General features: G+C 38.2%; 1 protein-coding gene across 3 annotated transcripts in view; it reads left to right on the top strand.

The window, feature by feature from the left end:
- Nucleotides 1–17,193, top strand: part of LOC145484985 (uncharacterized) — a 61,694-nt gene that overhangs the window by 3,856 nt on the left and 40,645 nt on the right. The window contains exons 2-8 of one of the 3 annotated variants that reach the window (XM_081463619.1): nucleotides 479–594; nucleotides 1,028–1,377; nucleotides 3,482–4,202; nucleotides 6,109–6,193; nucleotides 7,649–7,849; nucleotides 8,290–8,614; nucleotides 8,939–9,139. In XM_081463619.1, the coding sequence (XP_081319745.1) occupies nucleotides 7,799–7,849; nucleotides 8,290–8,614; nucleotides 8,939–9,139 (577 nt within the window). In that variant the 5' untranslated portion in view covers nucleotides 479–594; nucleotides 1,028–1,377; nucleotides 3,482–4,202; nucleotides 6,109–6,193; nucleotides 7,649–7,798. Of the gene's footprint in view, nucleotides 1–478; nucleotides 595–1,027; nucleotides 1,378–3,481; nucleotides 4,203–6,108; nucleotides 6,194–7,648; nucleotides 7,850–8,289; nucleotides 8,615–8,938; nucleotides 11,943–17,193 lie in introns of those variants that run through there. The other 2 variants (XM_081463618.1, XR_014049114.1) reach the window with 2 other exon arrangements.

Below are 17,193 nucleotides of genomic sequence, written 5' to 3' on the forward strand. Positions count from 1 at the left end.
CAAGCCTCAAAATTTTGAATGCCTTTGATTATGCATTAAGCTGCATTGTGGTTTGCACTTTCAGGCTGTATTTACGCGAAATATTTTAGCTATGTTTAGCTTTGCTTTTTGTAACACAATTTTCTTCCCTACATCACAAATTATGTGCCCAAAATTCCTTGCCACTTGTTGAAGAACAAACACATTATGCAATGCGTAATAATTGGCCATGTTAGTTGTAGAGAACGTCAGGCCAGGAAGAATTGTGCATGGCTTGATTTCTTCCAGTTTAGTCAAATACCATTTTTCATAGACTAGTTTGTTTTCATGCAAAAAGATTTTCATAAATACTTAACTGAAGATTCTTTTTAATAGTGTAAAACAATATGACACATAGGTCTAGGCGTACTGAAAATCATGCAATAATCAGATTTCGATATAATAGTTAGCTTATATTACCATTTTAACTATACCGTCTATTTGCTGTATCGTATTTAAGGAAGCTGTGAGTGAGAGAAGCCCATGTCAAGAACTGATTTTTCCTTGGTGGACAGAATACTGACCAACACAGAAAACAATCAATTGAATACGACATATAGAACCATTTATTACAAAGTAAGTCTCCATATATTTGGTTTTTATTCTTGTAAAAAGTTTAGCATCTTAAGGGCTGCAGTCACATACAAGTTCCTGAGTACAATTCTTAGTCTTCATGAGTCAAAAGATGCCTGGTGCCAATCATAAAAGCCATTGAAAATCATCTTTCACTTTCATCAATTTACTAATTATGATACCACAAGAGCAAGTAAACCTGCACAACCCTTACTTGACAGCCCTACATCTGCCATATCACAAAAACTATTTAGATTTTCACCATAACCCTAAGTGGGTATAGGGCCTGACAAAGACTATTTATTGGAAATTTAAAGCACCATCACATTGCTAAATAGGTTTACTACAGAGCAGCAGGAGTAGCTAGTCTATCCACGAAGTGGTTTCCAATTTACCTGTAGTAATTTTAATCCCATGTTGAACCTCTTTAACACAGAAAGAGGAAAATCCTTAATTACATCAAACAGGCTTGGCCTTTGGGGTCTCCAGCACCAAGGTTTAGAAATAATCCAGAAGCAACAAAGAAAATGCTTGTTGTCGTTGACACCCTTGGCAAGGACAAGGGATTTACTTTACCAAGGCTTGCACTGGGGAGGAATGCTATATTGCAAATTATACACAAACACATGGATGAATGATGATGTAAGGAGTCTGAGCAGCTGGAAGTGACTAGCAGACTGTGTCTTGTAAGCAGCAGTGAAAGTGAAACCACAAGTAATACGAGTGGAGACAGCCCAGAAAGTGATGAGGCAAAGTCAAATAAATTGGATGATTAGTACAACACAGGTGAGCCATGTGTAATTCAGATTGCTACCTTTCTGGTACATTCTGGGTTGTGATAATTTACATGGATCATTCCAATAAGTGCCATATTTCTAACAAGCACCTTTTGTTTTCTCTTTTTAATACACTGTAAGTACCCTGTCTTCAGTACGCACCCCTAAATAAGAGGGAAGGTTTCAGTTCTTGGTAACTCTTGCTCTTGTTTTGCTTTGATGACTTGAGTTCAGGATCACAATCTCAGTTTTTTTCTAGCTAGCCTGTTAATGCTGATTGAGATTCTAGGGTAATTTTGACCACCCTTTATCATTTTATTTTATTTATTGGCTATTGATACAGTATTTGGATAGTTAATACAGTATTGTATATAGAAAGTTCTCCTCATCAGCATCGGCAGGATAGCTATGATAGAAGTCCAATGACAGGAATGACTAACGCATCTTGAGCTACCTTAAATTGTACACATTTTAGGTTTGATTTTACTGTAGAATTCTACTTATTTGGAAATAAGTAGCTGGCTGAAAAACCATTTTTAAGTTGTTTTTTTTGTAAAAAAAATACCTCTTAGTCAGCGCATTGGGTATGTTATGGACGGGTCAATGGATGAGTGAGTGAGTGAGTAAATGAGTGAGTGAGTGAGTGAGTGAGAGATGTATGTATGTCACACCAATCAGATTGGATCTACTATAAACAGCCAATCAAATTTCTTGTTGTAAAGGTAAATGGTATGTAAGAAGATTTGATTCCAATACAGTTTAGAACAGCCATATTTATTCTTCTATAAAAGAGGAGGAAGTATTCATATATTTGGTTTACTTCGACATTTTATGTGGGTTAGGCTGAGGATTTTAGTTAAATGAACGAGATGAGCCTTCGGTTCGTGAGTTAGTAGTATGTAAATGCAACGAGATATTAGTTACAAAGGTAACTTGATTCTTTTGTTTTTTGCAAGGAGTAAATTCAATTAGAGGTCACGAATCGTCGCTTTTAGTTCTTAGGACATATTTTAGAGGAGACAAGACTATTTAGATTTGAAACAGTTCTAACGTTTACAATAGTAAGTGCAGGTGACGATTGTTTTGTTCTTATTGCATGCAAATATAACGAGATATTTTTATTTTTTAGTCACCAACTGTAATTTGACACTCTTGTTTTTCACAAGAGAGTAAATTCAATTAGAGCTGACGAATCGTCACCGCTCCTTCCCAAGAGATGTTTGCTATCTTTAGTAACAAATGGTAACTTAACACTTTTGTTTTTTATATGGGAGTAAATTCAATTAGAGCTGACAAGTTATCGGCTATTGTTCCCAGGATATTAAACAAAAAAAAGCTTTCATTTCTGGACGGTTTTTACGTCTCTGCAGTAGCAGTTTATTTTTATTTGATGGGCATTTTATGACATTCTTTTCAGTCCGATATTTTTAAAGGTAAAAAGTATCAAAACTCTCAAATGTTCTTTGAAGACTGCGTGGCACCAAGTTAAAGTGCAATTTAATTAAATCAGACTTTCAATGAGTCAGAGAGGTTTTTTTTTTTCTCTTTCTTTCTATTTTCGGTGAAGTAGTGTTGTGTTGTGTAAAAAGGGTAAGCTTACGACTCATAAAATGCGAAAAGGTCTCTTGAGTATTTTTGAGCAAAAATTCCTCTTGGGGGTTGGAAGGGCTATGTGATGGGTGAGTGAGGGAGTTATGCATGTGCACCTGTCACACCAATCACTATGGGTTTATCAAAGAACGAATCAAAGAAGAGAAAAAGATGGTATCTACACTAACCTGGAGACGTGTCAGATTACTGTAGTTTGTTGAAACATTTTATGGCTTACTATTTAGCTATCTTACCATTACTGATGTAACATCATATGTACATCATAAATTCCCAGTTTCTTTCTTTCTGTACATCGCAACCAAAAAAACTTGTCAGATTTACCAAATCATTACTGTAAACAGCTCCATGAATGCTCCTATCTCCGGCACTTCACAAAAAAAATAACTCTTGCACACCTTGCGTGCCTATGTTACTTATTGCAGTAAGAAATAACACTGTAGGAAGTGGTTGGCAAACTGGGATTTACTTTTAACTAACTTAAAATTATCTTTTCTGTGTTTCAGAACTCACTTTATCATCAGCAGAAACCATTATCTTGGTATGGCTGGACAGAACAACCATCAATGATGTTCACCTCATTAAGGACCTAAGACCAATTGCTAAAACTCTTAATCTGAAACTGCTCAGGAACAAAGACAAAACTTCTCACATCCGTGCTATTGCAAGTACCCTTTTAAAACAGGAGAAGTTCAATGTGAATGCCCCCTTGGAAAATGTCACCAAGGATGATGTTGTTCTAAATGAGAAGTGACTATTGGTTGTTACAATTGCAAGTCAACCTTTATGGCAACCAGCACTGTGTCTGTCAGCTGACTTTATAATCTTGGTCTGAATAGACAAAGTGACCAACCATGATCACAAATGTCCAGCTAATCAAGGAACTTAATCTGGCTGCATTCATCAATGAGACTTTGCCAAACTATAGTTTTATGCTGCACAATGATCCCAAACACACCTCGAGATTTGCCCAGGCCTTTTTTGATGAGCATGGCATCGACTGGTGGCCAACCCCTCCCGAAAGCCCAGACCTCAATCCAATTGAGAACGTTTGGCATGAACTGAAGTTGTACCTTGAGTCAAAAGTCAAGCCCTGAACAAAAGAAGAACTCATTGACGGCATTCAAAAATTTTGGAACAAAAGGATGGATAGAGCCAATTGCGGGCGTTACATGTATATCGATCATGTCCTTCGGTAGGCTGTTCCAGCTGCTGTCATGGAGCGTGGTGGTGCAACCTAGTATTGAACGTTTTAAATAAGCTTTCAGAATAAAAACAGCTCCTTTAGGAGCAACCAAATCTGAGAAAAGTCAATGGCCAATAAAAAAGACTACTTTTTTCGGATCAGAACTTTGATTTTCATGCAAAGTTCTCTCCCCTATTCCCACCCCTTTTGTTATCCTAGCCCAAGTAAGAATAGTGACAAAAATAATAATAGATTCACATCACTGCAAACTTCCTTATTAATCTGGCTGTTTACTTAAGTGCAGATGAAACTTGATGTAATTTCATCGGCTTGGGATTATTAACAATTGAACTGTATATTTTACTGCTGACTGCTGTCAGGGTTTTATTTCTGACTGTTCATGTGTGTAAATCAGAAACATCTCGTTCAGCTGAAAAGAAATAGTAAGTTTCCAAAAACAGATTTGAAAACATTCGAAGTGGGAATAATTCTTAAAGATCAAATTACTATTGACACAGAGAAACGTGCAAAATAACATTGTTATTATTTCTTCAAATACATGAAATGACTAAATAACGCAGAAATGAAGTTAAAAACCATCCGCGGCTCACTTAAAAGACACAATAGATCACAGTAGATGCAAAAACAATCAAAAATGACAGAATCTCTATTTTTTCTATTCAAAGTGCTTTTTGGTAAAAAGAAAAAGAATGCCACACGCATGCCCTTAGGTTGCACTAAAGCATGTGCATTTGCAGTGTTCTTTCCCTTTTGTCATAGTAGTAAATAAGCTTACATCATATTTGCCATACTAATTTGGTTGTTGTGATTGTGGTTCGGCTGAGAAGAAAAGGAAAGTTTTCAGAAACAGATTTGAGATCATTAGCGGTAAGAAAAAAATTGTAAACATTGCCAAATTATGAGCGAACACACTTTAGAAATCTTTTTGCAACTCAAAATTTAGCTTTTGATTAAGCCACGCTTAATCAAAAGCACTGTAGCATTGTTTCAATCAAATGGACTAATAAACAATGTGTGAAATCATTCAAGTGCAATGTGCACGCCCACCGCACACTTTTGAGTGAATGATGAAAAAGACTTGGAAATCGATCTGCTTGTTGAAAAATGTTAATTGTAAATTTGTGGTATGAGTGGCAAAGTATGCACAAATTTCACAGCACCTTAAACAAAAAGGTATTTTTAACGAGAGGGCGACACGTATATCATAGACCAACAGCCTGTACAACAATAGTTGATGTGTTGTTTTTGATTACATTTGAATAACAATTGGATTCTTATAACAGTTGATACAAAAGCCAATCAATTTGCAGGATTTTCGATCCAACTGGAGCTTGTGTTTTGTTATAAAAAGGTTGCAATCCTTGCCCTAGTCAATAAACACTTGCTTTCCACAATCACCACCGTTAAAATGAGTAAACAAATCGCACACGTAAACTGGAGTCGACGTTATTCAGACGTCTTTCATACTGCTATAGTTGATCCATCGCCGATCAAACAAGGTAAAAAAGTATGGGTAATCTGGGGGAAAACCAAAAAGAAATACACTGCTGTTTTAAGCAGCTACCCCGTAAATGATGAGAACAAGCCTGAGTCTTCTAAAGATGACCACAGCCATGTTGAGCAAAATGAAAACTGGTGAGTCTCAACCTGTCTTAATTTGCGATAAACTTGCTTAAACCATCCTTTTTGGTAAAGAAGAAATGATGATAGATTGAGACAGCTCAGTAATCAAAGTAAGAGAAAACTTTTGTGGCTCGCCACCATCAAAGACAAGTTTACTGCTGTGAGATCTGATTAAGTGTTAGCAAATTTTTTTGCGTCAACTTTTGCTGTAAATGCGCGTACTGTTTGTTCTGAACTGATTTTTTCACAAACCCTGCATATTTGATATTAATACAAATTTTGACTTCCCTTTTCAGATCTCAGAAGCTACGCAATCCAGTGAACCTGCAAAAAAAAAGGAAGACAAGAGACCCAAAGGCCAAAGAAAAAAGAGAAACCCACAGGAAAGGTAATTATTTGTTGAACGAATCTGGGAAAATAAATTGTGACCCTCCATACAAAAACACGTCTTATGAAACATGGCAATTTGAGTGAAACCGGGTTTCAAAAGGGTTTCCAAAGGGTTTCAAACTCCTGAAACCGGGTTTCCAAAGGGTTTCTAAAAAGTTTCCAAAGGGTTTCCAAAGGGTTTCTAAAGAGTTTGAGAGGGTTTCCAAAGCGTTTCCAAAGGGTTTCAAACTACTGAAACCGGGTTTCTAAAGGGTTTCCAAGGGGTTTCTAAAGAGTTTCCAAAGGGTTTCTAAAGAGTTTCCAAAGGGTTTCTAAAGAGTTTCAAAGGGTTTCCAAGGCGTTTCCAAAGGGTTTCAAACTATTGAAACCAGGTTTCTAAAGGGTTTCCAAGACGTTTCTAATGAGTTTCCAAAGCGTTTCCAAAGGGTTTGAAACTCTTTGAAATCCCTTGAAACTGGGTTTCTAAAGGGTTTCCAAAGAACTTTTAAAAGCGTTAGCAACGGGTTTCAAAAGACTTACCAAAGGGTTTATTATTGTTTTTAAGGCAATCCAAACAGGTTTCCTATCCTGTGAAAGCTTTGAAACTCCTTGACGAAACGTTGCATGTAGGACATGTAACGTAATGTGATAGAGTGTCTTGAGTATTAGATTATACCTGCAACGTGTTCTTTCAGCTAAGTTTATTAATTTTGGTTATTAGTTTCCCAGTTAGCATGGGCTTAAAAACTTTTCTGTTTCAAAAAACATACTGAGGTTGACACAATCAACTGTTCACTCATGCGAAAACCTTTCATTGAGTATTCACGGCCGTTGACTGTGACCGCATCACGTCACAATTAATTTATGGCAACAAGATATTTTGTACCATGCTGTTTTGATGTTCACTGAAATGCTCCTCTGCTAAACTGATGAAACTGCTTGTTAGATGTTTAAATCTTCCTTGAAAATCGTTTTATGTTAACTTACCGTTCAAACAACTTGCGTTTAATACCGCTCGTGACATTTTCGCATCCGTTATAATAACCTTATGTCCGTTTAAACAGTTTCCATTCCAGGTGTGGAAACCAATTAATGGCTTTTAAAATACTGCTAGTCACACAGTATAGCTTAGATATCATATTAGAAGTGCTCTACATAAGCCAAGTTAAGAGTAGAACATCAGGTTGTTGAATCAGTGTTGCTTCTCACATCATTCCGACATGATTTTTTGAAACGTGATACAGACATTTTTATATCTAAATGTCATGTAAGAATATATAGCTGTAGTATATTGCATATACTGCAAATTTTGACCTGTTTTACATGTATTTGAAGTGCAAAAACCGTCAATTTTAGGGTGCCAGCCCTAGACAGCTGTCGTTTCCAATGTGTTGCAAACAGCAGAACATCCTTTCTCTTTCTATTTCATTTGGTTGTGTTATGTACCAAACTCAACTTTGATTATTGTTTGCAGATTCTGGCCACAAAGTCACAGACCAAGTTCTACGTTGAAGAGTCTGAGTCAGATGCCAGTGACAGTTCAGATGACTTGCCTCAGCCTTGACAGCCTTACAAAGGACCCAGCAGTTTTTCAGACATTGATGATGAAATAGCGGATCCAAGTATGGGGCAGTTGATCGCTGACGCAATGAACACTGTGAACAATATGACTAATGTGAGTTATAATGCATTTCTATTACTTTGAGATTAGCCTGTTCCAGGACCTTCCAGGTTCTTGGTCAGTGGGGACAATCAATATTCAATCAATATTCGTATTTTTTTACTGATTTTAGACTGAAAATATTATTGTGAGAATTGTTAGATTATATAGCATACCACATTTTCGTTTTATTGACTTAAATGACGTTGAAGTAATTTTGGAGCCAGACTCCAGGCAATACAGCCTGATATGACGCACACAATGTTATTATAATCGAACAGACGGCTAGTACTGTTTTTCTTGTTTTTTGACTCTAGTTTTGCCATCTAGGAAAAGAGAGAATTTTATGCAGTTTAGTTAAAACAACGTACATTTGTATTGTTTTTACAAATTTCAACACAGAAATTCATTTTCTTTTCATATATATGCATGGCTAACATAATTTTCTTACTTAGGCATGCAATGCTGATAGGCAAGATAGTACCTCCACTGAACTACAACTGATAAGAACTATTCTAGAGAGGCTGGAGTGCACATTTGCAAGGCAAGAAGCCAAACTGGATAAGCTGTTGCAGCAGACTAACTTGCACTTTAACCAGCAACCCCCACCACCTATGTTCTCTACCCCTGATGTGGCTACAAAACAGTTCAGTCAGTCTGCAGAGTACCTCCCATTTAAGTCATCCAACCCCAGCAGACCTTCCCTACCAGAACCTACATCTGCAGATCCGGACTGGATATTGTATGATGTCTTCCAACAGTCAAATCTTGAGTTGGCAGGTATGACATTTTGCTTGATATAAAAGAATAGTGAACTTTTAATTTTCCAAATTATGAGTAACAGAAAAATATATTATGATATGATACCAATTAAATTTACAAGGTAGTTCAGACAACCCTCTTTTGAAAGCACTAGTTTATCAACTACTATGTACCAAAATTCATACATGAAAAAATGGCTTTGTTTCAGAGTAAAAAAAACTTCTACATACTTGGACTGCCTTTAGGCTACGAGCTCTAAAACCTTGCCTACTACTCCTTAAATCCTGTTTTCAATTATCGGTAACTTCACCCCCGTGGAATAAATAATTTACTTAATTCTAGGATATTGCACTGTTGGAGGTTCTGCCAGTGTCCGACTAACAAAGACTGACTACGACTTTGCAAAGGCGGCAAGTAAACCAACAAAGATGGCTCATTGCTTGGTGGACAAACTGTTCACCCAGGATGTTTTCATGCAGTCAACCAGGCACAGAACGAAAGACTTCACCCCTCTTGATGTTAACGTCATCGCTGAAATAAAGGGTAAGCTCACAGAGTCATTTACATGTACTAGAATAAAAACCTGCATATCAGAGTGTGGGTTTTTTTCAAGTTAACCTCCATACAGTACAGCCCAAAAATAATGCACACGTAAGAACTTCTTTTTGCATCCGCAAAATGGCAACTTCTTTTGGTTTCTTGCAGGTCACTTGTGCTTGGATCCTGCAAGACACAAGAACTTCTTTGCAGTTAGAATCTAAAACTGCAAGAACTTCTCTGCGGTTGTATTTTCGAAACGCAAGAACTTCTTTGTGGTAGGATTTTCAAACTGCAAGAACTTCTTTGGGCTAACATCTTAGCACACAAAAATCTGTATCAAGACAGTACCGTCTTGGCGACGGGTTCTAAAAAACACAACTGACAAACACAACTAAAAAACAGAAATGACACCAGCACTTACCATAAGAAGATTAAAACAACAAATTCTTAACTCTTGACAATTTAAAATCTAAAGTTCAGTTCAGTTCAGACAACGAAGTTTTCATGAGCCTAACTTAAATTGAATTTGGATCGATCCCCGGGAACGGCCAAAGAAAAAGTAATGAATGGATCCACATTTGATGAAACTTCAAATTCGTTCACTGGTGTGAGCTGCTGTTTACATGTTCTACAAAGCTGTATTTCAATCCATCAAAACGTAAACAAATATAACAGAAGTTGATTCTCAGCTGTACCAACTAACAAACAAATCGTCGACCTTACTACGTATGCGGCTACCATTACACAAGAGATCTTGCGAAGTTTCGTCATGATGTGACTAACATTACAAGTTCTAAAGTGTAAGCCATGTACTTTCTTTTACACTGTTGAAGTCTTCCTTGGAGAGAGTTTTCGTTCGCGAATAAATCAGTCAGTAGATTTTATCACTGACAAAGGGAAGATTTTGGTCATGTACTAAGCAACCTCTGAATCGGAAGTGTCTCAAAATAACTTAACAGATTGAGACAGAGATAAGTATGGTGGCTTCAAAGGGACATACACTTTTCTCTCTTTTTTTTCACTTGCGACTTAACTGCTACTTTCTTGCGACTTAGCTGCTACTTTCTTTCGACTTAGCTGCCACTTTCTTGCGACTTAGCTGCCACTTTCTTGCGACTTGCTACTTTCTTACAACTTAGCTGCGACTTTTCTGCTACTTTCTTGCGACTTTCTTGCAACTTGCTACTTTCTTGCAACTTAGCTGCGACTTTCCTGCTACTTTCTTGCGACTTAGCTGTGACTTGCTACTTTCTTGCGACTTAGCTGTGACTTCCTTGCTCCTTTCTTGCGACTTAGCTGCGACTTGCTATTTTCTTGCGACTTAGCTGCCTGGCTACCTCGCTAGGCAGCTTGCGTCAGCAGGCCAGGTTGTTTTATTTGAAAACAACGTGGATTCCTATCAATAACCAGTAGTCTGTTTTGCCTTGGCTTTACAGTATAGCTATGAAGTTTTTCGCTGTTTTTACTTTCATTTCGGTGTGCTCTACGCCGCTGGCAATGCTTCCATCTTACTCTCCTGCAATAAGGAACAATGCAGTAATGCACGACGAGATAATCGAGAACTATTTTAATCTCGGGCTTACTGCATCAGAAATCGCATTATTTCTCGTAAGTGTACATGGTATCAGGATCTCGTTATGACAATTGACAAGAATACTCAGATGGTTGGGATGTACAAGACCTCGGCGTTGAAGTAATTTGAATGAGGTGGTGTTTCTCGGAAATCCAACCTGGCCTGCCGTCATCACAAGAAAGTTGCAAGAAAGTCGCAGCTAAGTTGCAAGAAAGTAGCAAGTCACAGCTAAGTTGCAAGAAAGTAACAGCTAAGTCGCAAGAAAGTAGCAGGAAAGTCGCAGCTAAGTCGCAATAAAAAAAGTAGCAAGTAGCAGCTAAGTTGCAAGAAAGTAGCAGGAAAGTTGCAGCTAAGTCGCAAGAAAGTAGTAAGTAGCAGCTAAGTCGCAAGAAAGTAGCAGGAAAGTCGCAGAAAAGTCGCAAGAAGCAAAAAGCGTTGGAACCCAGACTAACTGCATCGTAGTTTGATTTTTCTACATGGACTGTTTCTTCATGAACTTCATTATTTGGGGATGTTTTCTGATTGTCACATAATCTGCCAGCAGACTGTTCAAGTGATCGAAATGTTTTTTCCCATAGGTTGTCATGAACACACGAGTATGTAATAAGTGAGTACGCTCAATATTATTTTCACAGTATAAGCAAACATAAATCCAGATCTGGTCTCAGCTGTTGGAAATACATCTCTTCCCACTGCAGTGACTTATCTTATAGATAACATTGCGAGCACACGCTGAGCATTTCGACCACCAACATGGCACTTATAAACGAACAGACTGTTTGACCTGCAACAACTTCTTGCGCCTTCTTGCGGCTTGCAGTAAGATTCATAAGCTCTTGCACCTTCTTGCGGTTAGATTTTCAACTCCTTGCAGCTTCTTGCGGTTAGACTTTACACTTCTTGTGTTTCAAATGTTCTTGCGGGTAAACCGCAAAAACACGACACTTTCACTTCTTGTGGCGGTTTGCGTGTTCTTGCAGCACAAGGACTTCTTGCGCCACTTCTTGCGCATGCATTATTTTTGGGCTGTACTGTAGGTTCTTACAAAAATGGTGTGAACTGTGGAATCAGGCCACCTAGGTTCTTAATCAGGTTATTAATTTCTATTGAAAGAAAAAACAAATTGTGAATGGTTCTTATGTGAAGGGTGCTTAACTGGCAAATTGTAGCCTAACAGGTTCTTAACTTTGCGGTTCTTACTGTAGTCAACAACAGTCATACCCTATAAACATATACTTATAAACATATACATTAAGCAAGGTGTGAAGGTGTGGTCATGGAAAGACGTGTCTTCCTAGTCTCCGAAGTTAATTTCGTTTTATTGCTTCTTTTGGCTCTGAATATTGAAATTTCTACCTACAAGTCGGACCTAAAGGTGAATTCAATCGAAAGTAATCGGTGTTTCATCGAAACTCCTATCAAATGGAGTCGAAATTCGCCGACATCAACCACGAGGAAATGCAAATGGCTTAAGAGTCGCCCACTCTACTATCACAACTCTACCGCATCATTCAATGTTACTGCCTCAGCAATACTAATTTGTGGGGACGTTCATCCGCATCCTGGACCCGCGTTGGATACGTCTTCGAGCAACCTAAAACCAAAAAGCGGATTTACTGCCAAATGCCCAAAGTGCTCAAAGCCAGTTCAGCGAAACCACAAACATCTTCAGTGCGATAAGTGTTATGATTTAATTCATGTTCGCTGTGTAAACAGCAACGCCAGTTTCCATAAAATCATCAAAGTTAACCAGCCTGGTATTTGGACATGTAGTACTTGTACATTATCTGAGCTTCCCTTCTTTAAAGTAAAAGATCTAGTCGCTCTGGACACGACAGATGATGCTGCGAGTGATTTGCATTGGAATTCCGACCGCCACTTCGATGCTCTCATTGCAAGACAAAAACAACTTTCTTTTATGCACATCAACATGCAGTGTATGACATCAACATTCGACGAGCTACTCCTCGTCATTCAAAGATATGGTTTTGACGTGGTCATGCTTAGCGAAACATGGCTCAAAGACAACCCACAACTACTTAGCCATGTAACTATTCCTGGCTATGCTAATGAGTTTAGGAACAGAGATAAAATCAAAGGTGGAGGCGTTGGTGCATACATTAAAGAAAGTGTAAGGTACAAAAGGCGTAAGGATATTGAATCAAGATACCCTGAATTAGAACACTTGTGGCTTGAAATTCAAGGACGCAATAAACATAGTCACTTATTAATGGGAACCATATACAGATCCACAAGAATACTAGATACCCAACAGTGGATGTCCCAAATGGAGAGCATGTTGGCGGATCTGTCAACTTCGTGGGACGGTTTATTGCTTGTTACTGGGGATTTAAATATTGACGTGCTGAAGCCAAATGCACCGTTGACAAAACAGTATACAGATTTATTGAACACGTTTAACCTAACACAGCACGTGCAAAAGCCAACAAGAGTTACACCTCACAGTGAGACCTTGATTGATCACATAATCTCAAATGATCCTAAGCGTGTTACACATGTTGATGTTCTTCCATGCTCAAATGTGAGCGACCATGATGCACCTTACGCGTGCCTCAACATTCGTGCTGAGCGCTTTGTTCCAAGGTTTAAAATGATTCGAAAAGAGCGTGGGTTCAAGGAAGAAGAGTTCATTCGCGACTTTACATCCCTTCCATTTAGTGTCATTCAGGCAACAGATGATCCTGAAGAAAAGCTAGAGATGTTTACTACACTCATCTCTGACTGTATTGAGCGACACGCTCCACTGACACGCACAAAGGTCACACGGCCACCAGCTCCCTGGTTACATGATGAGGAAATTGTAGGTCTTCAAAATCAGAGAAATGTACTAAGACACAAGGCACACTCGTTAAAAACACCCGATGCCTGGCAAGCTTTTCGCGACGTCTGTAATCGTCTGAAAACAACGATCAAAGAGGCGAAACGATCGTTCATCAATACGGCATTATCATCAACGAAACCGAAAGAGGTCTGGCGTATTATACACCGTATTTTGAACCCATGTCCACAGCCTTTACGTCTGGATGTCAATGAGCTTAACAAGCATTTTGCAGAAGTTGCCCAACGCACCACCGGAAATGCAGGTGTTGACGCAAAAGAAGACCTACTGAACTTTGTTGATAGCTTGCAGCCATGCCTGATGGGGGAAAGATCATTCACTTTGCGCCACGTTAAATATGAAGAGGTCCTCAAGGAAATCAAATTAATTTGTTCCGATACATCGACAGGACCTGACCAAATACCAGCTAAGTTCCTAAAGCCTGTAGCCGACCTGATTGCAGGACCTTTGACAGACGTGATAAATTCCTGTATTGCCACATCAACATTTCCCGACGCTTGGAAAGTTGTGAGGATAATCCCAATCCCTAAGACCAGTGGCTCTACCTTCAGTGTATCAGACATGAGACCGGTATCAATACTTCCGGTCCTTTCAAAAGTTTTTGAAAGACTCGTACACCACCAAGTCATCGATTACATTGATTCTCACTGCCTGTTAAAAGAGAATATCTCAGGCTTCAGGAAAGGACACTCAACGACTACTGTTCTATTAGGGATCAGAGATGACTATTCGCGCCATGAAGTGAGGAGAAGTTACCCTCATGGTACTAGCCGATTTCTCTAAGGCGTTTGATACCATCAAGTACAAGACTGTTCTTGAAAAGCTCAGCCTGTTGGGCTTTTCCAAGGAATATCTTAAATGGACGATCCAATATCTTACAGGAAGGAAACAGTTTGTGCAAGTCGACGACAAAACGTCAGAGCTTTGTAGGGTGAGTTTCGGCGTACCTCAAGGTTCTATCATGGGGCCACTCATTTTCAATCTCTACGTGGCTGACCTTCAGTCATATGTACGCGGAGTTAAATGTCATCAATATGCTGATGATACCACATTGTACACACACTGCAAACCAGCAGATCTTCAATCAAATCTAACTGAACTTTCTGCAAGTATAGGCAAATTGGAAGCGTGGTCACGTGAAGCAAACTTAGTCATTAATCCTTCCAAGACTAAGCTGATGTTATTATCTACTCCGCAGTTATCAAAGGTCCATCATTTAAACACTGAAAAGTTCGACATCACAATCAACAGCATCCCCTTGGAACGAGTGACCACCACTAAATTATTGGGGTCTCATATCCATGAGCATCTGAACTGGGAAGGAAATGTCAGACAAGTAGCAGCGTCCTGCTATGCTACTCTAACAACCCTAAGGAAGTTAAAGAACATCGTGCCTTTCCATATCAAAAAGAATTTGGCACAGGCACTGGTTCTAAGCAAGCTATATTATAATGACATAGTATACCACTCACTCCCAGATTATTTAATGAAACATCTCCAGAGAGTACAAAAGGCTACAGCTAGTTTTGTGCTTGGTAGATTTGTGTCATCCGAAGACATCCTTACGAAACTCAAATGGCTTCCTGTAAAGGAACAGCACGAATGGAACCTACTTAAAGCAACTCACAAAGCCCTTCACAACCCATATTGGCCAAGTTATCTGAAACTTAATGTATTTCAACACGAAAGATGCTTAAGATCTAGTAACAGCATTCAGTTAGAGAGATCTTTAATTAATAATACTCTACAGGACCAGACTGCAAGTTTATTTAACACGTTGCCCAGCAACGTGAGGTGCTGCCAAGACTATATTAAATTTTGTAAAGACACCAAAAACATTATTTTTAAGAGAGCTTTAGAACACCTGGCATAATTTTAATTATTTATTTATTCATTTACTTATTTTAGCATATCTTAAAACACAATTTTATCTCGTTTACATATAGATATAAATTCTTAGATATCTTTTAATCTTTTTACAATTGTAATTTAGTTAGCATCGGGCAGGCGAAGAGCCACCCTGTGGATATACTGCCCGAAATGCCATTATTATTATTATTACTTAATGTTGTGTTACATGTATTTTAATTTGTCATGCAATATTTGAGTTATGTTTGCAACAAGTCCAGACTTTCAATTGTTATTTCTCAATAAGTTTGCAACTATGACTAGTTTCAACTAGTTACAGACCACCAACCGATCTTTCCTTCTATGTCGGATTTAATGTTATGCTTGAGAAGGTCTGGTCTACACAAAAAAATTTTGCAATTATGGGTGACTTAAACTCCAACTTGTCCTTTAAAAGTTGTGAAGATGCGTATGTACGTACGTACGTACGTACGTATGTATGTAGTATTGTATCTTTTGACTGATAAGGACTTTGATTTCTTTTCGCTGAAGTGCTCAGATTGTTTGGTTACCAGTGCCGGAATACTGAGGATTTCAACCACATCTGGGAAACATGTAATATAAGTATAGGCAAGCGCTGCCAAAATTTACGTATGAAAGGCAAGGATGGGGCTAGGGCAGATTAGGTTTTTGTTTCATAAGGACACGATTTTTAATTTCCATTTCAGTTTTTTTGTACGAAAGGCAAGGACAGGACTAGGGTAGATTAGGTTTTTGCTTTAGGACATAATTTTTAATTCACATTTGAGTTTTGCTTAGTTTATAAGTCAAAGTGCGCTTCGCTTTTGTTTATCCAGGTTTCAATTAAAAAAATAAATCATAGCAGATCACTGAATTACAATATAGCCTGAATTAAGAAAACATAAAGTTTTGATCCAATTGTTGTGTATTCAAAGGATGCTTTTGCGCTGTATGTATATATAACACAGGCTAAAACTATTCCGGAACACACAAAAAGAATCTGGAATGAACTAATAAGTATGCGATAAACCAATCACAGATCGCTAACTCATTAAGTTGACTTCACTGTACTGAACAAGTATTTACCAACCAATCAGGAAGTAGGATGAAGACAGGTCACCAAATTTGAACTCAATGAGTAGAAGTACGACTTCTTTAGTACAAAATAAACCCAATCAGTACGATTGTGAACTTAAAAAGTCTGCCAACAGCAAATCAAAAACCAACATTCAGAATGAAACATGCGTGTTCAGCTTTGCTCACCAAAATATGGCAAAGAAGGTATTAGTTGTCAATCATCGTTTTCCTTAATAAAAGCGGGTTGATAAATTGTAGCGCGAAAAGTTGTCCTATATATTATATCCTAAAATGTCGCAGATGTCAAGAAATTAAATAATACAGCATTTAAGTCGTATTGATGGCAGCATTTTCGGCGAAAATTGTGCTGTCCGTTGATGTATTTTCACTGACTTAGGATAAATGCGGCCTCGATCGCCTTGGGTTATCAACAACCTCCCGAGACAACCTACAATCCGGCAGAAGCTAATATCTCAATTAATGGAAACCCGTTATTTCTAGCTTAGTTTAACCTCGCATTTAAGTCGGAATTTACAACTAGTAAATAAATTACGGTGTCAATTCTCATTCTAATTTACCAGAGCTCTGTATTATTCACGCTTACCTTGGAAAGTCGGAAAACCCTGCCGCCACTAGCGCATCGAATTCAAGGTTTTAACATCCATCCTCATGACTCGA

Source organism: Orbicella franksi, chromosome 4 (assembly GCF_964199315.1).
Source record: "Orbicella franksi chromosome 4, jaOrbFran1.1, whole genome shotgun sequence".
NCBI classification, from domain to species: Eukaryota; Metazoa; Cnidaria; class Anthozoa; order Scleractinia; family Merulinidae; genus Orbicella; species Orbicella franksi.